Source organism: Chelonus insularis, unplaced genomic scaffold (assembly GCF_013357705.1).
Source record: "Chelonus insularis isolate UGA/USDA-ARS -01 unplaced genomic scaffold, ASM1335770v1 contig_324_pilon, whole genome shotgun sequence".
In the NCBI taxonomy this organism is placed as follows: Eukaryota; Metazoa; Arthropoda; class Insecta; order Hymenoptera; family Braconidae; genus Chelonus; species Chelonus insularis.
In genome coordinates, this window is record NW_023276494.1 from 722,379 (window position 1) to 749,322 (window position 26,944).

Sequence of the window (26,944 nt, forward strand, 5' to 3'; positions counted from 1 at the left end):
AAAAAAAATGAGATTAGAACATTTATTAAATTTGTTCTTGTACTTAAATTACAACCCTAAAGTAACATCAATTGATCCACTTTATTTCGGATTCATTGTTATGCTAATGCCACAATTATACTTTTTTATACTTATAAAATACACTTGTATTGAATTGTTATTAATAATTAAATTATTTTACAACTAACATAATATGGAATGCATAATAGAAAGCCAAAAAGTTTTAAAAAAATATAAAGTAGTATGAGATGCATAAATATTTTACAAGTCCTTATGACAAATAAACTTAGTTTATTTAATGTCTTCTTCAAGTATTTCACGTTTGGAGCATCATCGAAGAAGTATTATATTAAATAAATACATTACATTACTATCTGTACTGATTCGAAATGATTCACTTTGTCCACTAAGTGTTTCATTCAGAAATAGTACAGATGTATACTCCGTTCTAATAGATTTTATTAAATTAAAGTTTATTCTTATGATGATAACTCTTAAATGGAAAATAATATTCTACTTAAATTAATTAATGATAGTATATGTTTTGATGGAGAGAGATTCTCTGTGAGATACTTTTTTTTATACATTTGTATAATGTAAAAAAAATGTTTATTATTTTAGCCTAATGTTTAGAGAGATTGAAATAATTCTTTGCTTACATTCCTAGAAATTTTTGACTTTCTTTACGCACTTAGAATGTCTGCAATCTTTTTCAGACTATCACCTAACATTATTGACCTGTGATTTCCTTCAACTTCTTCTAATCTCACGGTTTGTTTGCAAAACTGTAAATTTAAAAATTATTATTATTATTATTATTATTATTATTATTATTATTATTGTTTATTATAAATGTTAATAAATATATTTGCAAGAAATTACCTCAGAAAGTCCATAATCTGTATTAAGGGACATAAAGCTATCAGTAGCTTTGATAAGAGTAACAGGTCCAGAAAATTTCGAAGCTGGAACGTAGTCATGGGCAATACGTAATTTTTTGTAAAGTGATATTCCAGCAGCTTTGATATCTTCAGCATCATATGGTAACGTTCCAACCAGTTCTACCATTTTGTTCATCATTTCTTCATGATTTTCTATTTCTTTCAGTGTTAAGTAAGTCTAAACAAATAAAAATGATATAATTAATTCCATTTCCATCAGAGAAGATGATTGAATTTAAAAAAAAAATTAAATATGATTACAAACCTTTATGAAATGGGCCTCAGTATTAATTTGCTTAACAAAGAAAGCCAATGCTTTTCGTTCTCCGTCAGATGTTAAGTCAGAGCCTGAGTCTGTAGCATGTGAACCAATTTTTTGAGTGTGATTTGTGACGTATTCTGGTGATCCATCAATTAAATTAAGAATTACTTTTTCGCCAATGGCTTCTAATTGTAAAGCTATTTCGAAAGCTACACAAGCACCGTAGGAGTAACCAATAACTGTGTATGGTCCTTTCTTTTGAATACTTCTTATTTGTTGTACATAGAATTTTCCAAGATCACTCATTGATTCCATAGGTGCGTCTTCAATACATTGCAAACCATATACAGGCGTTGTCAATATTGAAGCTAAACTCTTCATACTTGATACAAATCCTTCAATAGCATGCACAAAGAATGTTGGTTTTCCAGTTCTTCCTTCGTCTAATCGAACAACAGCTTTTTTAGGGACGATTTCTGATTCCGAAAGTTGGAATAAAAGTGAATCAAGTTGGTCGAATTGTTTGCCTGGAGAAGGTGTATTTTTAGGTGAAACTGCTCCAGCAGTATCAAACTCTCCATCATGAGATAATTCTGCAAGCTTGCCGAAGGTTAAAGTTCTAATTTCTTGAGCTGATAACACTAAATCAAAATCTCTTTCAAGAGTCTGTTTAATTTCAGTACCCATCAATGAGTCCATTCCCAAATCTGCCAGCGAATTGGATGGATTTACTTTCTTTAGATCTTTGATACCAAGAATATTACCAACAGCCTCTAGAAGACTAACACGAGAATCACCATCTTTGTTCTTGTGTCTATCAACTAGCACTGTGGAAGCAAGAACTGGGTGAGGTTGTTGAAGAAAGACGTCCATTGTAGCAAGACAGCTTGACATTCGTTGAGGTAAAGTACCACCAACTTCTGTGTCATTATTTCCCATTGTTTCTAAAACAAGACCAACGTCTCCAACAGCTCCCCATTGAATAGCAAGTCCTGGAAGACCATTGGCTTGTCTTTGTTCTACGATTCTTTCCATTGCAGAATTAGCTAGGCCATAATTTGATTGACCGATGTTACCACGACCACAAGAAACTGATGAAAATACTACAAAGTAATCGAGAGATGGACACATTTTTCGTGAAGCAATGTCTAGATTCTTTGTACCATCAATTTTAGGTAAAGCAACAGTTTTGAAGGCACCTTCTGTCTGATCATCTATTAAAGCATCACGGAGTACTGCAGCAAGATTAAAAATACCTCCAACAGGCGCCATTTTACTTGATTCTGATACTAATTTTTCAGCACCTTCAATTGTCGTGACATCAATAGTAGAAATGGTAATGTTAATACCCATCTCGCGCCAACGACGAATGCAGAGAGATTGATAACCAGTTCGAACACCAGATCGAGAAGTTAAAATAATATGTTTGGCACCACGAGTGATCAACCAGTGACACAATTCCAGTCCAAAACCACCAAGACCTCCTACTAAAATGTAGCTTTTGTCTGGATTCATATATGTTCTGGGTATAGCAGCAACTGTTTTTGGTGCAGGTTGAACAATTCCTCGACTTTCTTCTTCTCTAATTTTCAACAAAACTTTACCAATATGTTTACCCGTAGCCATATATCTGAAACCTTGTTCGATCTGTTGTTCTGAAAAAACTGTTGACGGTAATGGCCTGACAGCACCATTTGCAATACCTTCAGACATTAATCTTACTACTTCTTTCTTTTCCCATGTATTGGAGCCGAAAAGAGCGTCTAAAAGAATACCATGGAAACTTGTGTTCTTCAAAAAGAATGCCATTCCCAAAGAAGTGTTGTTGCTTAAGTCATATTTTCCAATTTCCAAAAATCTTCCGTCTTTAGCTAAACATCTTACTGAAGCTTGTAATTTTTCTTCAGCGAGAGAATTCAATACTAAATCAACTCCTCTTCCTTCTGTTTCCGTCAATATTAATTGTTCAAAACTAGTATCTCGTGAATATCCAATGTTTTTGTCTGCTAATTGAGGGAAAGTTTTTTTCAAAAACTCTCTCTTTTCTTGAGTTCCAACTGTCGTGAATACTTTACATCCAGCATGGAAACAAAGAGAAATACTAGCAAGTCCAACTCCACCAGTTCCTGCATGAATTAAAACAGTTTCTCCTGGACGAAGTCTTCCACGAACAAACAACGCATAGTAACTGGTGGAATAACAAACTGGAATTGTTGCTGCTTCTTCAAAACTCCATTTATCCGGTATTTCCCACATAAATCCTGGATCTGCAAGAACTGTTGTAGCAAGACCTCTTGCAGCAATCATTCCCATCACTCTCTTTCCTTTGCTATCTCTTCCAGCAAACTCCAGACCTAAAATACAATCTTGACCAGCAAGATCACCAGGCAAAGCATCAGGAGGAAGTTTTCCTGTGGCCAGCATAATATCTCGGAAGTTAAGAGGTGCATAATAGACACTGCAAAGTTCATTATCTGGATATTTTTCTGGTTGATAAAAGCTTAAAGGACCTTCAATCCATCTCAAGCTACTTAAATCACCTCTTATCAAAGTATTTATGTAAGCATGCTCCACTTGAAGAGAAGAAGCATCTGTCTGAGAATCCATACGCAAATGTCGATAACATCCCCATTGATTTCCTTTCAATACATTTGCCATCAATTGTTTATTTAATTGAGAAGCATAAAATGAATCAGATAATGAAAATTTAGGTGCTTTTTTGTCTTGGATAAATACATATCGAGCATTTTTACCACCTTGTTCTCTTCTAATACATGTCATTAAACCTACCATACCCAGAACTTCTTCTCCCTGAGATACTAATAATATTTGTTGGTTTTCGCTTGATGCTTTTTTCAGAGCTGCTTTTACACCTTCTAACCATGAGAAGTTTTTCTCAGTTATTTGAATAATAATTGGCTCTGTTTGCTCTTCTAATTTTTTTAATAAAAGATATGTTTTACCAGGTGCTGTTTGTTGTCCTACAATGGCAAGACCTGAATTTTTAAGATAAGATTTTTGAATTTTTCCGGTTTCCTCCAAAATAATGAAACCACCTGCTTTTATAGAAGCTACAAGATTAGCTAAACACGTAGCATTTCCATTGCTAAGAATATCAGCACCAATGACGAAATGAAGATCATTTCCAATCGGTCCTTTAGATATATCTTTTGACAAAGTTTTAATTTCCCATTGCTCTAGATGAGCTGCATAACCTTCAGAAGATGTTGTGGCTACTTGTAAATCAATGGTAAGCGATGGTTCTCCAAGCAAAATTTCTGCTGTCATTGGTGCTAACAGAGCTTCAGCATTTCTATTACCAGCTGCTTCAACTCCTTTAATTTTTAAAACTCCAAGATTTTCATTGATAATTTGACAGATGACAGTGAGCGCATGATGTTTTGCTTTATTTGGATCTTCAACAAGTACTTGAGAGTTGTCATATGGAACAAAAGTGTATCTTTCGTGTTTTGGAGCAGCTTGAACTTGTTGTCTTCGTGGAGCAAGAGAAGCTTTCATTCCTCTCAGTTCAACACCACCAGATTTAATAACACCAATATTCGGGTAAGAATAAACAGGGAATCCTTGGTTTCTTTCTAACATTCCGGCTGTAGCTAAATGAGCCATTGGATTAATAGTCGCATACTGAAGTCGCGTTGGTAAATATAGATCTTTTGTGTTTTTACTAATGATGCTAAATTGTAACATAGTATCAATGAAGGAAATCCAGTTGTTTACCCATGAAAGTTCTCCAACTGTAGCTCGGTTATCAGCTGATTTAATTCCTTGGAAGATACCGGAGTAATCGTATCCTCGTAATCGAAGATCTTTGTAAATATCTGCAGTATTCAGATTCAATAATTCTGGTTCTTGTTTCGTCACAGGTAAAGGTAAATTAAGCTGGTCTTTTTCAATATCTTCTGAAGCATGAATTTTTCCAGTTACTGCAGGAGATCCACTTTCACAAATTTCAAAATTTCCCGTGCCATCGAAAATATTTATTAAAAATCGTACAGATCCATCTTTAGGCATTATGGTGGCTCGACGAAATTGAACATCTTCAAAAACAACTGGCAATTTTTCAAAATCGACTCCTCGTAATTTTGCAAAAGTTTGCCAAACTATTGTTAAATATCCTGTAGCTGGGAATAAAACTCGGCCATCAATGGTATGTCCAGCAATGTGTGCATACTCTTCTTTGGATAAATCTACTTCTACAACAGTTTCTCCAGCTCCAGATTTTCCGGAGAAATCGGCCACAGTCCATTGAGATGAGTGATCCCATCCAATGATTGAATTCATCATTGGAGTACCTTTGCCAACTGGGTAACTGACTGGTGGATAGAGCTTGCTGAGATCTGGCTGAGCTCCAGCATTATAAAGTTTTCCAAGACTTGTCAATAAAAATTCTAAACTATTTTCATCATCTTTTTTGTGCAATCCAATGTTGGTAACAGTGGATGGTAGAGATCGCCGTAAGACTGCTTGAAGAAGACAGTGAGGAGCAATTTCAATAGTAATAGCATTTTCAGGAATATGTTTTAATGCTTCTTGGAAAAATACGGGAGAAAGAAGATTATTGACGTGATAAGCTGGTGAGCTAAGTTGAGCCAAAGGAGTTCCCCATGCTGATTCAGGTATAGATGAAGAAATCCATCTTGAAGATCGTTGTTTAGGATTGGTAATAATTTTTTCCAACATGGATCTTAATGCTGGACCAGCTGAAGCAATATATTTCGAATGGAAAGCTACACCAGAGCTTTGAACCATTTTTGCAAAAATATCTTCTTTCTTGAGTTGTTCTGTGAATTTTTTAACAGATTCTAGAGGTCCAGAGATTGTTACTGAATCAGCAGAATTATGACAAGCTGGAGAGATATCCTCAGGACATCTTTTAATAGCTTCTGCCCAACTTAATCCAACAGCTGCCATAGCTCCGGGTGGTAACTTTTGCTCTTGAATAGCTTTACCTCTCCAATAAGCAGCTAAAACTGTTTGTTCAGGTGTGAAAGTACCATCAGCGTAAGCACAGCCAAGTTCTCCAACAGAATGACCAACAATTCCGTCAGGTTGAATGCCAATCATACTGAGAACATCTACTAAAGCTACTTGAATTGCTGCAATAGACACAAAACAGTTTAAAACTTTTTCAAAAGTATCATCAGTTCCATTTAAAATTAAATTCATCAGATCAATTCCTTCAGGTTTTAATGCTTCAGCACAACGTCTTAAACTTCTTTGGAATGTTTCAATGCCCATTAATTGTTTTCCCATTCCAGCCCATTGTGTTCCCATACCAGAGAAAACATACCAAATGGGTTTCTTTGGCTGTGTGGACTGATACTCATCAATTTGTCTTATTTCCTTACGGCCATAAATTTCAAATCCACGAAAATCATGGCCAACAATGTTAGTTTTATGAATATTGTGTACAAGAGCCAAAAATTCATCATCTTTTTGATGTTCTTTTACCTTATCCAAAAAAAGATCACAAGCTTCCTGTGTTCTACCAGATACAGTAACCAATTTAGGAACATCAACATTAAGAGCAGGAGGTATTTTAGGTTTAGGATTACTTTTTAAAACTATGTGGGCATTAGCACCACCAAAACCAAATGAATTGACAGCCATTAATCCACCATTCCAAATAGTTGCTTTGTCAATAACTTTTATTCGTCCATCACATAAAGCTGGAATTTCAGTATTTGGTGATTTAAAGTGAAGATTAGGTGGAATAATGCCAGTTTCCATGGCGATTAATATTTTGGCAATAGAACAAAGGCCACTGGCTGGTTCAGAGTGACCCATATTTGACTTAACAGACCCAATGAGTAATGGAGTTCGACGATCTTTACAAAAAAGATTGGCAATAGAATTCACTTCTTGTGGATCTCCAACTTTAGTTCCAGTTCCGTGGGCTTCTATGTAAGATACTTCACGTGGATCGAGATCTATTTCATTATAAATCTCTCTCATCAGTTGACATTGCATTTCTCCGGATGGAAAAGTAATTCCTTGAGGTTTATTACCATCGACATTTATTTTTGAATTAACAACCGTTGCATAAACTCTCTTAGCATCACGAGCTTTTTGAAGAAAAATTACAACAGCAGCTTCCGCTCGTACATAGCCGTTACCAGATGCATCGAAGGCTTTACACATTCCTTCTGGTGAAAGCATATTTAACCGATGGAATTGAAGAGAAGATGTAGGTTTAAGCAGCAAATTAGATCCAGCAACAATAGCTGCATCACAAAGACCAGTTTTTATTGACATAATTGCTTGATGCATGGCATAAAGAGATGATGAACAGGCAGTATCAACAGCAAAAGAAGGCCCAGTAAAATCAAAAGTATATGAGATTCTATTAGGAAACATTGCACGACAACAACCAGTAAGACCATATCCATTAACTCGGTCTGGTTCACGAGTCCAGTAATCATCAGATTCTGAAGATGAAACTCCTATAAATACTCCTGTTCTTGATCCCCTGAGGTCAACAGGATTAATTCCAGCATCAATGATGGCTTCTTGTGTTGCTTCCAAAAGTATTCTTAATTGAGGATCCATAACATTGGCTTGTTTTGAATGAACTCCAAAAAAAGTAGCATCAAATGTGGATAAATCTTTTAATTTTCCTGAACGAGCTGGCAGTCCATGAAGGCCAGATGGCCATCGTCTTTCATCGTCAGTCACCATGTCAATACCATCAAAAAGATGGCGTTTGAATTCTTCAATGTTTTCACACTCTGGAAGACGTCCAGAGAAACCGCTGATAACAATATCATTGTCAGCTGAGTGATTAACTCCATTTGAAATTGATTGGTCTCTCATCATTGGATTATTAACACTCTCGAATCTAGCTGGCATGTTGATGAATTTTGTGAACTCTGTAGATTATTAGATGTATAGTGGCTCTTCAGGTGTAGAATATATTGAACGTGTTAGCCTTGTGGACAGTAGGCTGTAAACAGAAGAAAAAAAATGTATCAATAATATGACAAGTTCTGTTTTTTGTTATGAGATTAGAATTCAGGAAGTGTATTTCACTAGTGTGAAGCAATCATTTCACGAAATTGATTTATCCTCGGCAAAATCCAATTACGATTACTCAATAAAGCTAAACCGTAATATATAAGACCATGGCCTTCATAGTAGTTATTCAAGCGCCGATGACACTTTAAGCTTGAGTTCAACATAATCATTTCAGTAATTTAATAAAAAAAAATATTAACACTTTGATTCTCATGAATATTCTTTAAAATAAATAATGAAAAATAAATATTTACTATTAATATTAAAAAATTGATCAGATGGTAATAAGTTAATGCGAAATATTCATTTAATACTCATTAAATGATAGTGATGTCATAACTGTATGATATCCATAAAGTATTGAAAAAAAGTAAGTTAAGTGTCGTAAAATAAAATTAAGGAAATAAACAGATCATACGATCATGATTGCTAATATTTAGAATAAAGCGTGATCAAAGAATGATACCGCGGTCAAGGTTATCAAGAATAAAGTACAGCACTGATGGAAAGTAATGATAATGCAACAAAATATTTGTCAATTAATGATAACCAGTGATGTTTTTATATTATCATTGGAACAGATTAGACTAAGACAACAGAAAGAAAAATAAAATGATGAAATAAATTATTATTACAATATTGGGACATATATTGGGCAAGTTTTAATTGTTTCATCATTATATTAATGATGGAAAATGAAAATTTAATGATCTCTTTGACAACCAATTATTGATTTAATTACTCATATTATTATCTATTTTATACTATTTAATGACTAATCACATGAAATCTATCTACTTGAAAGAACTAAGTAAATATATGGACTATTTTAAAATTTAAAATGTACACTATCAAATTCAACAGATGGTGATTCAATAGCTTACGTAGCAATTATTTTGTCAACACTGAAAGAAGTAAAAAATTCATAAGAATCCAATGGATATTTTATTACATGAAATTCTCATTATTCAATTGAATTTGAGTTAATTTATATGAAAATTAACCTAAAAAACTAGATTTTTCTATCATCGATATTTATCTTTTTTTTTTATTTCCGTATGTACATTTTTCTACCTGATATAATCTTTTTTTATCAGATTAAACAAATTTAAAAAATTATATCAGCATTGTCATGACACTTTTACTTGTTATAATTGCTGATATAGTGCTTATCATAGAAATGATGGTAAGAGTGGGGTTCTCCAGCTAATACTGACTAACGGAAGAGTGTCGAGAATGCCAAATTGTTTCAAATAATTACATTTTTTCTATAAATGTTATGAAAATTTATTCATAAAAATTAATGTATTCTAATCAGTAGTTAATTTTCACAGTAATAAGACTAATTACAACTGAAATAGAGCTTGAATTATAATAATGTATTAATTAATGTGATTAAAAAAAAATTAGTCGATACTTAATTAATTAACATTGATTGTGATCTTATGAAAAAAGGAAGTAAAAGAGAATAAATTTAGCTCACGTGCAAATCGATTCACTGTCGTATGTGTAATAATTATTGATGTGAAAGACATCGTTGCGAGGTCAAGTTCAATATACAACCAAGTGTGGTTCGATAACGCATGTGGATTTACTTCCTTTTCATTAACATCAACTATTATTTAGCACTAGGTCATATGCGTTAACATAAATGTGTGGTTAGATGTAAGTCTCAAAGTGTCTAAATGCATTAATTCAACAATAAAAACTAGTGTATTGTTGTCATTTTAAGATCACGTGATATTTTAAGTAAAGTCAAAACCACTTCATCTTTTTTTTTTTGTTATCAAATTATGCATTCAAAATTTATCTTTATTACACAGTTTTGATCATTAAATGAATTTTAAAATGATAATAATACATAGTTAATGATGTGTTTGTTGTATGTAAATAAAATTTGTTTGTTATAAGAAGATAAAACATTTAAGGAAAAATTGTAATTTTTAATTTTGCAACAATTTGACTTTCAAAAGTTGAATAATACATAACATATAGGGTCGATGAAAAGGTGATAACTTATTTGCGTAATTTCTCATAAATATTAGTGGACTTAAATCGTTACAAGAATCTTTCAAGTCTTATGAATAATAAAACTACTTCATTCATGTACTCAACAAACATAGACTTAAAAAAGAAATAAATGCCACTTTTCTAACAGTTTATGTTCTATACTATATTTAAAGGAAATGCGAAATAGACTTAGATATGAATTTTTTATTAAAGTGACTAATTTTGAATCATAAATTATTTATAATTTAATTATTTTTCATTATCATAATCAAATTAATAGCATTAATATATTTTTTTAAATCATTTTATGCAATTTGTGACCAAATAATAAATTTTTATGTATTTTAAACTAAATAACAAATGGAATAATTTTTAATTTGTTATTCATCACGTTATAAATTAATATGTTATTAAGACAGTAGTATTGACAGTGTATAGTCAGACTTTAAAAACACGTGATATTTGCATGTTTTTTCATTAACTTCCACAATACTTTTTTTAGTGCGTCACACGTATCAAAATTATTCAAAATTTTTTCAACAACACTCTTTTTTTCTCACTCCAATTCATTATGCTATTTTATGTTAATAAAAAAAATATGTTTTTAGAATTTAAACAAATATATATGAGAATGTAAAAAAATATTCAATAAAAGCAAAATATGTGTGTGTTTAACACAAATTTACATAGAAAAACACAATCAAAAGATGACGGAATAGGTAAGAACTTTCTATACGTTAGCAGTATCCATCAGGTTTGTAACTCAAAACGATGCGTCACACCGTTTTATTACCGTTGAGTTGTAACGCTTGAAGAAATTCAATGTACAATTAGGTACTTTATTTAACAGAAGTATTATTTGTAAATTCACGAGTTTATCTACAGACAAAAAAATAATATTTAAATATGAAATAATTAGATGAATATTGTCATTAAACAAATATTTTGTTACTTTAAGTAAAGAATAAATGAGAATGGTATAGTCAACGTTGGTAATAACATTGATTTATATCAATCATATTGTAGTAATTATAATAATTAACCGAAAGACAATGGAAAAATAATAACCAACTCACCCAACGCGTGAATATAATCCTGAGAGGAAAAATGGTTTAAGGATTAATAGTCACCAACAAACAAATGACAAAATAAATATTATTTTTAACAGCTGACAGCAACTGAAAAACTATTCACTATAATATGATTAATTATCGAAAAGTAGTTATAATAACCCGTGTTTTTGACTTAGTTATTATCAATAATACGTGTTCGATGATTGAAGATAATCTAACGAACGTCACGGGCGCGTCGCAAAGGACTAGCTGGCGTTTTGTCGTGCGGGCATCTCGTTATTATTGAATTGGACCGGCCCCGTGGTCTGACATCAGACCATCTACACTAGCCAATAGGAAAAGAGTCTAGAAGACGCGCGTGCGCCTCTCTTCCGGCTTCTGGACTCATACGCGCGCGCAGAAAGACCACGAGAGAGCCGGCTGAGCATTTGCGTCCCTTTGTTGAAGCATTATATTGCAAGTATAAGGGTATGGGGAAATATGTTCAAGAACCCTCAACAGCCCACGTGGTTCACATAATACTTGGTCGAAATTTCACATTTTACATCAAAACTATCTTTTTTTTTATCTATACGACAATGTAGAGTGTATCTGTCGATTTAAAAATCTGACACTAAGTCTATTGGAGTGATTTTGAAAATGTTTTATTGATCTAATTATTTATTTATATTCGAAAGAAAAATATTGAAATAATAATAAATAGTAATGTTTTTATAAATATCACAAAATTTAATTAAAAATATTGTCTTTTGTATTATTATTATGATTATTATTATTTTTTTATCAACAATTTTGGAGTAAATTAGACGACAATAGTGAAGGAAAAAAATCATGGAAATTACTGTAAATAAATATTTTACAGTAAATGTATATACTTGAATATATTTTTAAAGTGTTAATTTACATGTTATAGCCCTTTGTTCGATTTGACATTCATTTTATAGGTCATCAATCGATTTGTATGTTGAATATTTAACTGTGACATGACAATAGAGGTTAGGTAAAAAGTTTGAAATTATTTTTATTATTTAATTTTATAGCTAGTGATAAAAAGCTGAGCATTTATATCACTGGCTTTTCTTCATCTCTTAAAGGGTCTTTTATTCATAGTGTCGCATAAGCAATACAAGTCTAATCTCATATCATTTAGAGTTTTCAATGATGTGTAGGTGAAGGCAAGCTTGGCGATAAATTAGTAGAGATGCTCAAGTATTTAATTCTTACTTATCAATCTATTTTAAAATTTTTTTCTTCCTCTGTTACTTCATAGCCTGACATTAAATTAAAACTATTCAATGAATAATCATATTTTAAATTTATGATATCAGTTAAGGTCAAAGGTATATTAAAAAATAAAAAAATTTAACTCACGTGTTCTATTTTATCTAGATTATTCTTTGATTTCAATAATTAAAGAAAATTAGGATTTTTTCCCCTTCGTTTTCTTTTGCTTCTCATTAGCTTCTTCTAGTTTTTGTAACTCCAACTCCACAGCACGTTGTTTTTTTTTACATGTTGGTGTTTTTAGAAACCATGCTAAGTGATATAAATTAATACAAAATCAATCAATTACAAAATTATTATAATTTATTGATAAATATCATAAACAACTATTCAATATCATTTATTTATTATAATAAATTGATGTTTATAATACCTGTAAATGCCTCCTCCTCTTCTTTATAAACTGGATCACGAGCACTTAGAGCATTTATCAATTCAACATGTGTCAGAGGTTGAACTCTTAACTGTACCATTCTTTTTGTGGTCATGACCTGTAAAAATTCCTTACTAAGTAACTTTTCCATTAAATTATTGAATTATCAACAAATCAGTCAATTAAGAATATTACTTCGTTAATTGCTCCAATAACAGTTCCTATGGTAAATCCATCACAAATTTTACTCATCGCAGAAGTGTCAAATTGACGACTGATACCAGAATACTGTAAGATTAATTATTTACAACGTTGTATGTCAACTATTTTATTATCATAATGAATATTTGACTACTATTTACAACGATTTTTTATTTGAATTAATGTGCTTACTTTGTAAAGTAAATCTTTCCACAACATAGACATCGTTCCATAGTCTGGTCTGGGGACATAAATTACTTTATCATAAGTTTGGTATAATAATTTTTGATCTCCATCCCAAGGAGCACTTGATATTCCCACTAAAATTACTTGATCTTCGTTCGTAAAGCTCTTCACAAGTTTTGGCAAATCTTTTTTTAATCTTTTAGGGTCAGTTTTATCAGTTTTGGGAACTTTTTTCACAAAAGGCTTTTCTGCTCCATCTATAAAAATAATTGAAGGTTGTAGAAGACGTGATACCTGATAAACAAGATAATATTTTTTTTTAAATCATGATGAAGCAAGTGTAATGAGTAAAAATATTAAACATATTTAAATATTTTACCTTTGATATTAAATGTAACAGCATAATAAGTCCTGATTTACCAGGATACTTTCCTGCAATATTAGCAGGAGTAATATCAAACAACGTAGCTCCTAGTTCAGTACATATAGCTTGAACTAACATTTTTTTTCCACTACCATGAGGTCCGGCAATTAAAACAGATCGTACCAAAGGTGATAATAAACGTATGTTTTCATTCCCCAAAGGAAGAATACAATACTCAGCCACTAACTGCCTAATGTCACCTTGAAAATGTTTCGAATTATTAGAAATTAAACCTTAATCATTACATTTTTTTCTTTTTTTTTTTTTTTAGAATATCAATAAATAATTTAAAAAATTTTCCACCTATTGTAGGCAGCATATCTTGTCCTTTATCCCAAAGATCAAAATTAGCATAAGATTTTTCTCCTTTAAAGCTACTTAAATAAACTTTCGGCACGAGCTTGATGATTCCTTCAGTTAGAAGTTCTTCAAAAAGAGATTCAGTGGTTCTATCAGGAGTTAAATCCTTTTCCTTTTTTCTTTTGCTTTTTTTTCCACTTCGTCGTACTCGTTTTTGCGGTTTCTTAGCTCGTTTCCCTTTATGACCTCTATCTCTGTCTAAAGCAGCTTGAAGAGCCTCAATGTCATCTGAAATTATCAAAGTTTTTTTATCTAAATACATTTTCAATGTATTTATCAAGAATAGAATGAGAAATTTGTCACCTCTCAATGTTTGATCAACTGAAATTCTTATCTCATCCTCAATTTCTTTAGTCTTTTCTGCTAATATCATATCTTTGTAAGGCAATTGCCAAGGATTTTCTGATTCATCTTTGTCTCTCCATACATCCTGATACTGGGTATGAGCTTGAGTCAATTCTGAAAGAAAATTTGATGGTGTAATTTTGATTCCAGGATCTGATTCATCTTCTGATTTTTCTGTATCACTTTCTTTCTTAGATTTAGATTTTTTAGATCTTTTGGACTCTTTGGAAGACGATGATTCTTTAGATTTGCTCAAAGAACTCTCAGTGCCCTAGAAAAAAATTCAACGAGACTATTATTGCATGTCTCAGTATTGTAAATGATAATAATTAGTCTTAAGTAACCTACTTGTCTACTCAAGATCATTCTTGAGCCACCACTTTCAGCTGAAGGTAACTCTGGAATTTTTCCAGTTTGTTGAAAATAATCATTTATCCAATTCCTTATTTCACTTCTCATATTTTCTTCTATAATTTCACTCTTTTCAAGCCTTACATACTCTTTAATTTCATCCATCATCTTTTCATAAAGTTGCTGAAATTCGATTTGTTTACCGTGTCGATACTGCTTAATCTTCTCAGCATTTCGATAATTGTCTGTAATTACTTGACTCGGTTGAACCATTCCAATCAACAACATTTCCTCAATTCTTCGCTTTTTCATTCGTTGACGAGTTATGTATCCTCGCCAAACCTTCTGTATTTTCATGGTAGCTGTTATTTCCTTCACCATATCTGTTTGTTCTTGTTCTGGTTTCATCATTGATCTTTCCTTCATTTCTCGAATCTCTTTCATAAATTGAAATCTAAATTTAGATGAATATTTTTATTTTATTAATTTAAATCTTTATTCATTGTATTGATGTTATTTATATTTCAATAATATTTAATTGATAAATAAGATATATAAATTACCTCATTCGACCCTGACGAGCTCTTTCATGTATTTGAATTAGTCTTATCGCTTCGAGCTCAGTCATTTTCCTAGGTTGAATGACTTCATCAAGTACTCCAGCATTTCTAAGAACATTGCTGATAAATTCTCGACGATTTGCTATTTCATTCTCTCGTTCACGTCTAAAATAACTTGGAATTTTTAATTCCACTTCTTGAGGTAAAATTCCAAACTTTAATAAAATATCATCATAATAATGATGCTCTGATAGATCAACTTCAACTAGCTCATGTTTTAGCTCTAATATTCTTCCAAGTGTTGAATCTAATAGTTTGCGAAGTATCAAACGTTTTTGTGGTTGAATCATCTGATCATAACATTGTTCTAGTTTATTACAAATTATTATATATCTTACATAAAGCTCTGAAACATTTTTGTGAAGTTTTTTTCTATCTTTTTCAGGCTTTGAATTTTGGAGATTAGAATCAATTTGAATGACCTCTTCTAAAGCACACTCAGCATCACTCCAAAGTTTATCATAAGTTGAATTTGACATGATTATATTTTAGAAATTTATTGTTAATTAAAACAAGTGTTGATTGTTACTTAATGTGAATTAATAGACATTTGACTATCAACAATGTAACTATGGAAATAAATAAATTTTTTTTTGGCGGGAAGTTCATTTGAATAATTGCAATTTTTTATACATCACCGTGTGGAGGCGCCTCTTGGTTATTTTGTAACGATAAATTCATGATGTTATCAATTTGAAGTTAGCAGTTTCATTGCAAAACGTCATTTCTGGCTCTGGCAAATTTTAGCACGGATTCCAGTAGTATTTTTTGTAAATAAAACCATTTATAAAACGATAGGTCGTGGTGATGAGAAAAAAGCATCATTGATAATGGCCTCGGCACTGGAGCAGTTTGTAAATAACGTCCAGACACTTTCTTCTCAAGGTAAAAAATAAATTCCATTCCTTTATTGGTTTACTTACAGTTAACCTCAAACATTATTCATATTTTTTAAAAAATTCCCAAATTATTTCAATTATGTAACAATTATTCTCAATCATAAACTATTAATTTCATATAAAAAATAGTTTGAAGTTTATTAATATTAATCAATGAACGATTGATAGGTAAATTTTCAGAATTAAAAGAAGTCATTACCAAATCTTCAGATGTGTTAGTAAAGAATGCTCAGCATTTGGATAACGTCCTTGAAACATTGGATCTTCAGGACCATTCCCTTGGAATTCTTGCTGTGCTATGTGCAAAGTTAAATCTATGTAGTTTCACTGGAGCTGGAAATATAGATGCCCAAAAATTGCTTTTTAGCCAGGTTCAAGAATTCATCGTTGGATGTAATGGAGAACAAGTCAGATTTGCACCAGATACTTGTAAGTATGAAGAATGAACTATGAATTAAAATTTCGAATGTGTTATTTTATAATAATCAATGTTAATATTGATTAGATGCTGAACTATGCCATTCAATCACACAAGCTTTGGTGGAGCTTCAAGCTCCCATGCGAGGAATTGAGCTTCTTCGACGAGCGATACGTAAAATTCAGCTATTTGACAGTCAGTTGACATCTATACACGCCGATCTTTGTCAACTGTGTCTTTTAGCGAAGTGCTTCAAACCAGCATTAGAATTTTTAGATACAGACATTACGGGAATAAGTCAAGAAGGTGGACAATTTGATTCCAAGTATTTTCTACTGTATTATTACTATGGTGGAATGATTTATACAGCCTTAAAAAATTATGATAGAGCATTATATTTCTTTGAAGTATGTGTGACAATACCTGCGATGGCAGTGAGTCATATAATGCTTGAAGCTTATAAAAAGTTCATCCTCGTTTCACTGATACTTCATGGAAAAATTGTCAACATACCAAAGTATGCCAGCCAGGTATTGATAAGATTCATTAGGCCATTAAGTCAAGCTTATCAAGAGCTTGCAACTGCTTATTCTACCAATAGTTGTGATGAAGTACGAAGCATTATTAATAAATATCAAGAATCTTTCACTAGAGATCATAATCTTGGTCTTGTTGAACAAGTTCTCAGTTACTTATACAAGAAAAACATTCAGAGACTGACCAAAACATTTCTTACGCTGAGTTTAAGTGATGTTGCAAGCCGAGTGCAGCTTTCTGGATCTTCAGAAGCTGAAAAATATATTCTAAATATGGTAAGTGAGAATAAAGGAGAACTTTGTTTCAAAAAAATAACTGATTGGTTATTTTTAGATTGAAGATGGAGAAATTTATGCGACGATCAATCAAAAAGATGGAATGGTAGTATTTCATGATGATCCAGAGAAATATAATTCACCTCGAATGTTAGCGAAGCTTGAAAAAGAAATGGCAGCATGTGCTGAACTTGATAGACGTGTTTCAGAAATGGAAGAGGAAGTGATTGTTACTCCACAATATGTTCGTAAAGCTTGTGGGCAAAATGATCAAGATGATGCTGCAAGCGGTCCACCTCCTAGTAATGTTACGAATGCCCAAGTTCAACCGAAACTCAACACTTACTCTATGTAACATACATGCATCATTATGTGTTATCTTTAATTATTATATTCATAAAAAAAAAAATAATAATAATAATAACAAATGTGAAGTGTGAGAAGCAGAGACGAAAAAAAGCATCACGTCATTAGTTAGCATTCTCATATTTATTTACAATTGAACAGAATTCTTTTCTGCGCTACAAGAATACATATTTTGTGCTCTTATAAATTTATTACAAAACTTAAGACTTTTATTTTTCAATTATTACTGAATTATAATTAAACAATTCAATCAGTTAATAAGAAATGCTCAATAAAAAAAGCTTTTTCCAGGTAAGTATGAATTTTGAAAAAAGATGTAATGATAGCTTATAAGTTTGTATCAGAATTTAATACACGAGATTGAATTATCGTCATATGACAAAAAATTTAACAATTGAAGAAAAAAAAAAAAAAGAATAAATGACTGAGAATTAAAAAAATTTTATGTTTCTAAGTAATACAAATTTTTATAATCTTTTAGAAATATCATTAAAGACCCTCTGAAATATTTCTTCTTTATTTTCGCCTCCGTCAATGAACACTATCTCTTCTTGCAGTTTCTTATTCTGTTTTATTTCTCGCAAATATTTTTCATACTCTGGCCAAACAATTGAGTCAAAATATCCAGGAACATCAGGCGGATCATAGACGCGATTTCTCCGTCTTTCCCAACACTGTTGTTTATTTAGAGTCAATAAATATTTTAAATTACATAAATCAGAAATTTTTTTATCTTCAAAAAGAATAAAACCTTCCAAAATTAGCACACGAGTCTCAGGCCATTTATTTTTTTCATTTGATTGCTTGATTGTATAGTCATTAGACATATTAAGTATTTTAAAAACATCAGTATGCATTTTATTCATATCCAGACTTGATAACAGTTCCCAATTACAAGCATTTAATTCTGGAATGTTTACATGTCTTGGATCATTTTCTGGAAGGAAATAAGAATCTTGACTTATCAATTTGCTATTCTGGAAATTTTCGTGCAATCTTTTGGCTAATGTAGTCTTGCCACTACATGTCGTACCACTAATTCCAATCACTAACCAACGAGTTATACTCATTGCGAGTTCTTTCATTTACTTATTAACTTGATTGTATGATGACTTAAAGCTCAACTAAAACTGCAAAATTGATAGAACAAATTGAGTAACTAATATCAGAACGTTATATTGCGTAATCTTGAAAGTTGCAGTATATATGATTTTTTAATAAAAACAATGATTACGTCATGTAAATTACGTTTTATATCAGATATAATTTAATTTATTTGTCACCCTACAATGTTTCTTTCCGTTTCCATGTAAAAATAAAAGGTCTCAAATGATAAACAGTAAAAATAACAAGACTGCCAATAAAAAAAAATCCAAATAACGCTGGGACTATCAGTGCTATGTTGTGAGAATAAAAAAGTGATTGAAGTCGACTATCGTCAATAAATGGTAGACCAATGATCCAAATGGTATAATAAATAAATAAGATTGAAGTCACTATTAAAATGACTTTACCCTTTTCTCTATCACTATCTAACATTATTTGGAGGCTCCAAAATATTCTTTTTCAAAGTTCTGGAAATCTTCTTCAGTAAATACTGTCTTTTCTTCCTCTTCTAATTTATCCTCTTCAATAACTGCTCTCTTTTTTATTCCACGTTCAAAAAACTGTGAAATGTAATTCAAAAATTATTGAAGGACATATTATATAAATGAAAAAACAAGTTATTGGTTTATTCAATAAGCTAGAATAATTTAAGTAATTTGATAAAAATACCTTTTTTGCTGCGTTTGAATCAATTTTATTGCCACCAAGAAGAAGTAGTTTATGCACATTATCATTCGTAGGATCTGTTTTTTTCGCTAGTTGTTTTTTAGCTTCATAAACAGTAATTTTACGTGAATGTTGAAAACCGATAGATGAATCTAAAAAGAATTAATATTAATATTATCTTTTCTTTCTTTCTTTCTTTCTTTCATTAGTTAAAAAATGTAGTTATCAGTAATAATTCCAACCTTAACATGAATTAAACAAGAATTTTACAAAAAACTCTCACCTGCTTTTTTATTTTTTTTTATATTTCTGTGATTAGAAGGAATTAAATGTAAAATATCTTTGGATCGATTCTTCTTTTTTTTCTTCTCTAAAAAAAAAATAATAAATAAATACATTAACAATAACATAACCTTAAACACATAATAAGATGCAATTTGATTGTTATACCTTCCTTTACATCATTTTCGAGGCTTATTAAATCAAGGCTTGCTCGAACAAGTGAATTAGACATTTTAATAATCACTTAAAAAAATTATCAAAACAATAAATAAATATTAAATACCATATTTTAATGCCAAATGTCAACAACATGTGATGTTGGCGTAATATCTCTATGGATGTTTGCATCCACAACAGTGATGGTTGTTAGAGGTTAGAATTAATTTTAATGAACGTAACCGCGAAAAATGAATTAGTTTGTTAATTTATTATTTTATGAATAAAAACCAAGTAATAATAATAGTTAATATTTATTTATAGTATAATCTATTTTTTTTACATAAATAATATATACATTAATTATGCTGAGAATTCTACGAAAATCTACAAAAAGGTTTAATAATGGACGAAAAAATGTCAGTACATGGTCTCCCTTGGCGATGGCCTTTAATTCAGGATTTTCAGAGTTTTATGAAACTAATTTATCGCGAAAAACAGTTGTAAGTCATCACTTACAAATATCATATCTGTTATCAATAAAGTATATTTCTTATGAATGACTTTTTTCATGATAACATTTCAGGGACTTTTTGGAATTCCTGAGCTGCAAACAGCTGATGGATTTCATAAGCTCAAAGATCAGGCTATTCTTGATACAGATAATTTAATTGCTGAAGCAACAAGTTCTTCAAGAAAAAGAAAAATGGTCCAAATTTTTGATGATTTATCAGATGCACTTTGTAAAGTAGCTGACTTGGCAGAATTCGTTAGGATGGCTCATCCTGACAAAAAGTTTGCTGAGGCAGCTGAAGATTCTTGTATAGCAGTAAGTGGACTTGTTGAAAAATTAAATACTCACCGATTATTGTATAATACGTTGTCAGATGTTGTAAAGAACGGAGATTGCGTAAAAACAACAGACATTGACAATCACGTGTCTGAATTATTTTTATTTGATTTCGAACAATGTGGCATTCATTTACCCGAAAATTTACGTCAAAGAGTTGTAATTATGAATGATACTATATTACAAGTGGGCCAAAAATTTATGGCAGGAACGGTGACACCAAGAATCGTGAAAAGTGACTTATTGCCTGAACACATAAGACAATTTTTTATTCATGAAGGCGATCATATTGTAGTCCATGGTCTTTATTCAGAATCAACCAATGCATTAGCTCGAGAAGCAGCTTATAAGATATTTTTATACCCAGATGAACATCAAGAAAGTTTATTAAAAGAGTTACTTGATACACGACATTCTTTAGCAGAAATTTGTGGCTTTCAATCTTACGCTCACAGAGCTATAAAAGGAAGTACTGTTGAAACACCTGAGGCAGTATGTAATTTCTTAAATATTTTGAATAGTGAATTGAAAAAACGAGCACAAAAAGATTTCGATGTCATGCAAGAAATGAAGAAAGCAGAGTCTTCAGTCCAGCAAGATTTGATGCCTTGGGATACATCATATTTCACTTCCCAAGTAAAAAAAGTTTGGCTTGGAACATCTAATACTGAACTTACTCCTTATTTTTCTCTTGGAACATGTATGGATGGTTTAAATATTCTTACCCAATCATTATATGGAGTTAAATTAGAAGCTGAACCAGTCCTTCCTGGAGAAGTTTGGGCTCCGAATATTCAAAAGCTTGCAGTAGTTTGTGAGACTGAAGGAACTCTAGGATATATTTACTGTGATTTTTTCGAGAGAGAAGGGAAGCCTAATCAAGACTGTCATTTTACAATTAGAGGAGGAAGACTGTTATCTGATGGATCTTATCAAAATCCAGTAGTAGTTTTAATGCTCTCTTTACCAGTACCACGATGGTCTAGTCCATGTCTTTTAAATCCCATGTGTGTCGATAATTTATTCCATGAAATGGGACATGCTTTACATTCAATGCTAGGTAGAACTCAATACCAACATGTTACAGGTACAAGATGTAGTGCAGATTTTGCTGAGGTACCTAGTATTTTTATGGAATACTTTGCCAGTGATCCTAGAGTTGTCAAACTTTTTGCTAAACATTATCAGACTCAAGAACCTCTATCAGAAAAGTTACTAGACAAACTTTGTGCTTCAAAAAGTGTTTTCCCAGCATCTGAGTTACAAACTCAAGTATTTTATAGTATGTTGGATCAAGTTTATCATTCGAAAAAATTGGAAACATCAACTACCCAAGTTTTAGCTGATATTCAAAAAAATTATTACAATCTTCCATACGTCAATAACACAGCTTGGCAACTCAGATTTTCTCATTTAGTAGGATATGGTGCGAAGTATTACTCTTATTTAATTTCACGAGCTATTGCTTCGTGGATATGGCAAACATATTTTCAAAAAGATCCCTTCAGTCGATCATCTGGAGAAAAATATAGGAGAGAATGTCTAGCTCATGGAGGTGGAAAGCCATCATCCAAAGTCGTATCTGATTTTTTAAATCAAGAAGCTAATGGCGAAAATTTTGCGAAATCTCTACTCACAGAAATTGATGCAAAAGATGAACATGTTCAGAGTATTATTCAGGCTAAAAAATGAATTTTTCTGTACAATATTCTTGAAATTGTAATATTTAACAAACAGTAAATTGCATAAATAATTTCGTAAAATGAGTATTAATCATTTTCGTTGTATTTTTATTACAAGTACGAATATTTTGTTGTTTTTATCTTATCCTATTTACACTTTTTTTTGACAAATCCTACGAAATATTACACAAAAATAAAGTTCCGCAGTGTAAGCCTAAGGAATTGTAGACGCAAACGCAGTATTGTGTATCAATTTAAAAAACAAATAATATAATATTTCCTATTTAAAAAAAATAGAAAATACAGTAATTTTTAATAATGGAAAATTAAAAAGTTTAGTGTTTACTACGTTTGCATCAGAAATTTAATTTTATTCACAGTAAAAATCATTGCTATAATTAACAATATTTGCTCCGCGTGAGAAAGTGCATTATAAAATTACTAAGTTTGTATCTGCATGATTCTTTAATAATCTAATTTGATAAATAATGCGAATAAATGATATAAATAAGTCAAATGACTTGGTAATATTTCATTTATAATTCTTTGTTATTCAATTATCAATGATATTAAATGTAAATAGTTATTTTTATACAACCATCATAATCTACAATACACAGTTCATTCATTTTTTTAATAAACTCAGTTAGTATGAAAGTGTTCAATTTGAATTTTCTTTGGAGTCTTTTTATATTTTTTCATATTATTTGTTTCAACATATCATTAATATCTGCACGAAAACACTAAACACTTTTCTCACACTCAAACAGTCTTTGCTAATTTTTCTTCCGCAAAGTTTTACTATTGACAGCTCAAAACAACAATTTTTAATTGAACTTGAGCCGTATATATTATAGATTTTTTGTTTAATAATAAAGAAAAATCAACGTGAAAATATGAAATATTTCCTTAGTTACTATTAATTAATATCGTTTCAAACAAAAAGAATGCATTAAAACGTTAAAAAAGGCATTTTTTTTTTCTTTACGTACTAACACAATTCTTCCTCTCTTTTTATTGTATAAAACAATTTTAATTAGCTATTCAGCTGAAACATGCGAATTCTCTTCTTCCACAGATTCACTTCTCAACAAAGCAATAATTTTTTGCTTATTTTTATCTCCAAAATGTATCAAACGACACTTCAAATATTGCTTATCGCATAATGTTCGCATAAAGCGCGAACTGAGGCGGCAGTTTTCACTAAGTTGATTGATCCGTTTATTTTTTAATATTTTTGTTTTAGAGGCGTAATAACTCCTCTTATTATATGTAGCTTTGGCAATTGGTTATGCAACATAATTGTACTGATTTGCATTATCTTTATCTCTTTCCATGTAATCACGATCAATAAGAGACTCAATTCTTTTCTTTAGATCAGCAGGCTGTAAAATTGAAACAAATAAATTTTTTTATTCATAATGTTGTCCAAAGTTTAATATAATACTCAATGAAATAATTTAATTATTGCATCTTACCTTTACAGGGAACTTGAGTTGATTATAAAGCTCACTAATGAGAAGATTATGTGTAAGAGTTTTTCTCATTTTCATAATTCTTACGATTGCAGCATCTATCTGATATTGTCTATCTTGATAAACTCGTTCTTCTGTTGCTTTTTGTTCTTCATTCTGTAAATAAAAAAAAATATTTAATAAAATTCATGTCAATATTTTTTTTATTCACTATCAATGTGCTCTTTACCGTTTCTTTCATTTGAATTTGATTTATTTTTATTCTGAATAATTTATTTGTAAAGTCTGCTTGGAAGACAAATCTATCATTATCAGCAACATCACGTCCTCGAGGATTTTTTTGTAACACTCTTGCTTTTCCACAGGCTAAAGATTGTAAAGTTCGTCTCAATTCACCATCTTCAATATTCGTAGCCGCCTTGATCTCTTCGAATGAAAGATCGTCTGCATGGTTGAATAATATCAAAACAAGAGCTTGAAACAAGGACACTTGTAGCTCTTTATTTCCGGCATGAAACCAGGCTTTAAGAACACAATGACCTAAAGTTGGCTGCCATTGAAGTTTACGTCCACTATGTTTTCCTAAATAAAATTTATTGAAAACCTCTTGATATTGAACCATTTCCGGTGGTAAAGTAACTTCCATAACTGGATACGTCGGCCAATAGCCCATCGTAAGAATAGAGACAGTCAAGTCTAAATTGCTCGCTAATAGTTCATGCTGTAGATTACTCGAATATTGTTTAAAAGCAATATTAATATCTTTACTAAGTTCCATATCTTTGAACATTCCTTCGAGTTTGCTAGTAAAACCACCACCACATTCTTGTTTGAGTTTGGATAACATTGATTTTTCAGCATCAACTGAAGCTGATTTTCCTACTAGCAATCTTTTTGCAAGATCTTTCTTGTAAAATGCCTCGAATACATCTTTACCATGAATAAAACGGAACAAAACCATTATCTTATCTAATAATCGCTCCAATTCTTCTTCTGTTGCTTCTTTATTGCCGGCCCTCAGCTTCATATCTACAAACTTAGCTATTAATTCAGCTGGTTTATTCGCACGTTGATTAATGAATGCTTCAAAAGCTTCTTTTAAACTATTTGCGAATTTTTCATTCTTATAAAAACACGTATTAACAATGTTGTCCATTTTATCTTTAAAGTCCAACAACTCCTGAACCATAGTTTTATCTTTTTCCGGATCAATAACTATTGTTTTACCTTTTTTCTTGATGTAAAAATTAAAATTCAAACATAACTCGACAAGACCGTTCTTTACGCGGCTATATAAATTGTAAAGTAATGTTAAGTCACTGATACGATTTTCATCTAATAGTCCACTCAAGCCTTTTTGAAGTATGCTAGAAACATGCTCAGAGAGTAATTGTTTTTCTACTGTATGAATCAATGACCATTTCGTTGACATATCAAGATAGTGTAGTAATCTTTCATTTTCTTCTTGAAGTCGTTTATCAACATGAGCCAAATATTCAGGCACGTCATGTTCATTCATCAGTCGTTGACCTTCTGCGGCATACAATCGTTCGGTAGCTACTAAAAATTTACTTTCAAATGCTTCTTGATAAATTTGAAGATCTGATAACATTCTTAGAAGAGACTTGAGAAGAGTACGATCAACTGTATCACCTTGACGTTCTTTTTCAATCAGCATCAAGAGACCTTCGACTGTTCTGGTTTGTACCAAATTATTGAGTACAATATGCATTCTGAACAAGTGTAAACCCATATCCCTGAAAAAATTATAATTTTATTTGTAAATTTTTTTCAATATTATTTTGTTTAAAAAAAAAGACTTCTTACCAAATAGAAGAAATACTAGGATTTTGGAGTACATAAGTTCTATCCAGGTACAAAAAAATACTTCTAATCATGATCATTTGACGACAATGGCTTTGCCAACACTCGTTCATTTTTTTCAGAAATATATGACGATCCATTGATTCCGCTAAAAATTGCTCAATGTTGGCTTTGACATGTGATTCAGTTAGAACTGTCAAATTAGCATACAAAGTAGATGCCATTTTATGATTACACATGTTTTCAACTGCTTGATAAAGTTCTTCTAACGAATAACGAATGCTTTTGCTTGTTTGGATTGCCACAACTGCCTCTCGAAGTTTCTCCCATGTTTGTTCTTGATAATTTTCTGGTAATTTTGGTTTGTCTAAAAGTAGAAACAAAAACAAACTCTTATGACCATACTTTAATAATCATTAACCTATTTATACTTAAATAACAAATAAAAAAAATACTTAAAATTAAGATATTGAAGGTTATGTCAACGATATTAAAGAAAAAATTTCGCAAGTAACGGAAAATTGCCAATACAAGTATATAGTTAAGTGATGATAGGTTATGTCATCACAATAAAAATGAAAAGTAAGACACATACTTACTTTTAAAATTTTTTATAACAAGTTTTTTCGCAGAACCTGGTTTAGCATTGGCAATATTTGACGAAATTTTGTTAACTCCATTAGGATTAGCAACAGTTAGAGCAGAAAAATTGGCCCTCTTTTGGGTGGTTGCAGTTGCTGTATCCGTCATGCTGTTTTCTATCTCTTCGTCGTCGTCGGCGTTATTGTGCCTCGAGCGCTTCGACGTAGCACCGAAGCCCAGCAACACCTGTCCTAATGCCAGAGGCTGGGTCCTCCCGAGCCTAGACATATGCGTGCATCACCCGGCCGTTGGCCCTTGTATGAAATATAGAATACGTTCTTTCTTTTTATCACTACTTGC

The 26,944-nt window shown here is 31.3% G+C and overlaps 7 protein-coding genes across 7 annotated transcripts; 2 read left to right on the plus strand and 5 right to left on the minus strand.

Moving 5' to 3' along the window:
- Window positions 1-8: 8 nt before the first annotated feature.
- Window positions 9-11,587, minus strand: FASN1 (Fatty acid synthase 1). Its single transcript, XM_035081543.1, has 4 exons — window positions 11,325-11,587; window positions 1,207-8,167; window positions 883-1,119; window positions 9-785 (listed from the first exon to the last, which is right to left on the minus strand). The coding sequence occupies exons 2-4, from the start codon at window positions 8,071-8,073 to the stop codon at window positions 684-686; spliced, it is 7,206 nt and encodes a 2,401-aa protein (XP_034937434.1). The 5' UTR covers window positions 8,074-8,167; window positions 11,325-11,587; the 3' UTR covers window positions 9-683.
- A 600-nt stretch (window positions 11,588-12,187) lies between these two features.
- LOC118065924 (dynein regulatory complex protein 11) lies at window positions 12,188-15,944 on the minus strand. The gene is made up of 10 exons (XM_035081546.1): window positions 15,409-15,944; window positions 14,843-15,299; window positions 14,453-14,765; window positions 14,093-14,377; window positions 13,745-13,989; window positions 13,372-13,659; window positions 13,174-13,266; window positions 12,979-13,096; window positions 12,693-12,857; window positions 12,188-12,592 (listed from the first exon to the last, which is right to left on the minus strand). The coding sequence occupies exons 1-9, from the start codon at window positions 15,942-15,944 to the stop codon at window positions 12,742-12,744; spliced, it is 2,451 nt and encodes an 816-aa protein (XP_034937437.1). The 3' UTR covers window positions 12,188-12,592; window positions 12,693-12,741.
- A 224-nt stretch (window positions 15,945-16,168) lies between these two features.
- CSN3 (COP9 signalosome subunit 3) lies at window positions 16,169-18,164 on the plus strand. The gene is made up of 4 exons (XM_035081610.1): window positions 16,169-16,350; window positions 16,533-16,793; window positions 16,870-17,594; window positions 17,653-18,164. Exons 1-4 carry the CDS (start codon window positions 16,296-16,298, stop codon window positions 17,947-17,949), a joined length of 1,338 nt encoding a protein of 445 aa, XP_034937501.1. The 5' UTR covers window positions 16,169-16,295; the 3' UTR covers window positions 17,950-18,164.
- A 176-nt stretch (window positions 18,165-18,340) lies between these two features.
- On the minus strand, window positions 18,341-19,075 carry LOC118065968 (nicotinamide riboside kinase 1). The gene has a single exon (XM_035081613.1). It carries the CDS (start codon window positions 19,043-19,045, stop codon window positions 18,428-18,430), a length of 618 nt encoding a protein of 205 aa, XP_034937504.1. The 5' UTR covers window positions 19,046-19,075; the 3' UTR covers window positions 18,341-18,427.
- A 391-nt stretch (window positions 19,076-19,466) lies between these two features.
- Window positions 19,467-20,381, minus strand: LOC118065969 (active regulator of SIRT1-like). The gene is made up of 4 exons (XM_035081614.1): window positions 20,184-20,381; window positions 20,017-20,103; window positions 19,737-19,885; window positions 19,467-19,627 (listed from the first exon to the last, which is right to left on the minus strand). The coding sequence occupies exons 1-4, from the start codon at window positions 20,245-20,247 to the stop codon at window positions 19,499-19,501; spliced, it is 429 nt and encodes a 142-aa protein (XP_034937505.1). The 5' UTR covers window positions 20,248-20,381; the 3' UTR covers window positions 19,467-19,498.
- Window positions 20,182-22,818, plus strand: LOC118065965 (mitochondrial intermediate peptidase). The gene is made up of 3 exons (XM_035081609.1): window positions 20,182-20,387; window positions 20,496-20,674; window positions 20,758-22,818. The coding sequence occupies exons 2-3, from the start codon at window positions 20,537-20,539 to the stop codon at window positions 22,711-22,713; spliced, it is 2,094 nt and encodes a 697-aa protein (XP_034937500.1). The 5' UTR covers window positions 20,182-20,387; window positions 20,496-20,536; the 3' UTR covers window positions 22,714-22,818.
- Cul4 (cullin 4) lies at window positions 22,795-26,903 on the minus strand. Its single transcript, XM_035081608.1, has 5 exons — window positions 26,602-26,903; window positions 26,006-26,369; window positions 24,408-25,935; window positions 24,182-24,334; window positions 22,795-24,088 (listed from the first exon to the last, which is right to left on the minus strand). Exons 1-5 carry the CDS (start codon window positions 26,870-26,872, stop codon window positions 23,993-23,995), a joined length of 2,412 nt encoding a protein of 803 aa, XP_034937499.1. The 5' UTR covers window positions 26,873-26,903; the 3' UTR covers window positions 22,795-23,992.
- Window positions 26,904-26,944: the final 41 nt, after the last annotated feature.

Coding starts and splice junctions, on each gene's coding strand:
- LOC118065969 (XM_035081614.1), bottom strand. CDS start 20,247: ATGTCTAATTCACTTGTTCGAGCAAGCCTTGATTTAATAAGCCTCGAA. Junction 19,886..20,016: donor AAAAAAAAATAAAAAAGCAG/GTGAGAGTTTTT, acceptor AATTCTTTTTAG/ATTCATCTATCGGTTTTCAA. Junction 19,628..19,736: donor ATTCAAACGCAGCAAAAAAG/GTATTTTTATCA, acceptor TACATTTCACAG/TTTTTTGAACGTGGAATAAA.
- LOC118065965 (XM_035081609.1), top strand. CDS start 20,537: ATGCTGAGAATTCTACGAAAATCTACAAAAAGGTTTAATAATGGACGA. Junction 20,675..20,757: donor ATTTATCGCGAAAAACAGTT/GTAAGTCATCAC, acceptor ATAACATTTCAG/GGACTTTTTGGAATTCCTGA.
- LOC118065968 (XM_035081613.1), bottom strand. CDS start 19,045: ATGAAAGAACTCGCAATGAGTATAACTCGTTGGTTAGTGATTGGAATT.
- FASN1 (XM_035081543.1), bottom strand. CDS start 8,073: ATGCCAGCTAGATTCGAGAGTGTTAATAATCCAATGATGAGAGACCAA. Junction 1,120..1,206: donor CTGAGGCCCATTTCATAAAG/GTTTGTAATCAT, acceptor TTATTTGTTTAG/ACTTACTTAACACTGAAAGA. Junction 786..882: donor CAGATTATGGACTTTCTGAG/GTAATTTCTTGC, acceptor TTAAATTTACAG/TTTTGCAAACAAACCGTGAG.
- LOC118065924 (XM_035081546.1), bottom strand. CDS start 15,944: ATGTCAAATTCAACTTATGATAAACTTTGGAGTGATGCTGAGTGTGCT. Junction 14,766..14,842: donor GAATGATCTTGAGTAGACAA/GTAGGTTACTTA, acceptor ATTTTTTTCTAG/GGCACTGAGAGTTCTTTGAG. Junction 13,990..14,092: donor AGATATGCTGCCTACAATAG/GTGGAAAATTTT, acceptor AACATTTTCAAG/GTGACATTAGGCAGTTAGTG.
- CSN3 (XM_035081610.1), top strand. CDS start 16,296: ATGGCCTCGGCACTGGAGCAGTTTGTAAATAACGTCCAGACACTTTCT. Junction 16,794..16,869: donor CAGATTTGCACCAGATACTT/GTAAGTATGAAG, acceptor AATATTGATTAG/ATGCTGAACTATGCCATTCA. Junction 17,595..17,652: donor AAAAATATATTCTAAATATG/GTAAGTGAGAAT, acceptor GGTTATTTTTAG/ATTGAAGATGGAGAAATTTA.
- Cul4 (XM_035081608.1), bottom strand. CDS start 26,872: ATGTCTAGGCTCGGGAGGACCCAGCCTCTGGCATTAGGACAGGTGTTG. Junction 26,370..26,601: donor TGTTATAAAAAATTTTAAAA/GTAAGTATGTGT, acceptor TTCTACTTTTAG/ACAAACCAAAATTACCAGAA. Junction 24,089..24,181: donor AACTCAAGTTCCCTGTAAAG/GTAAGATGCAAT, acceptor TCAATTTTACAG/CCTGCTGATCTAAAGAAAAG.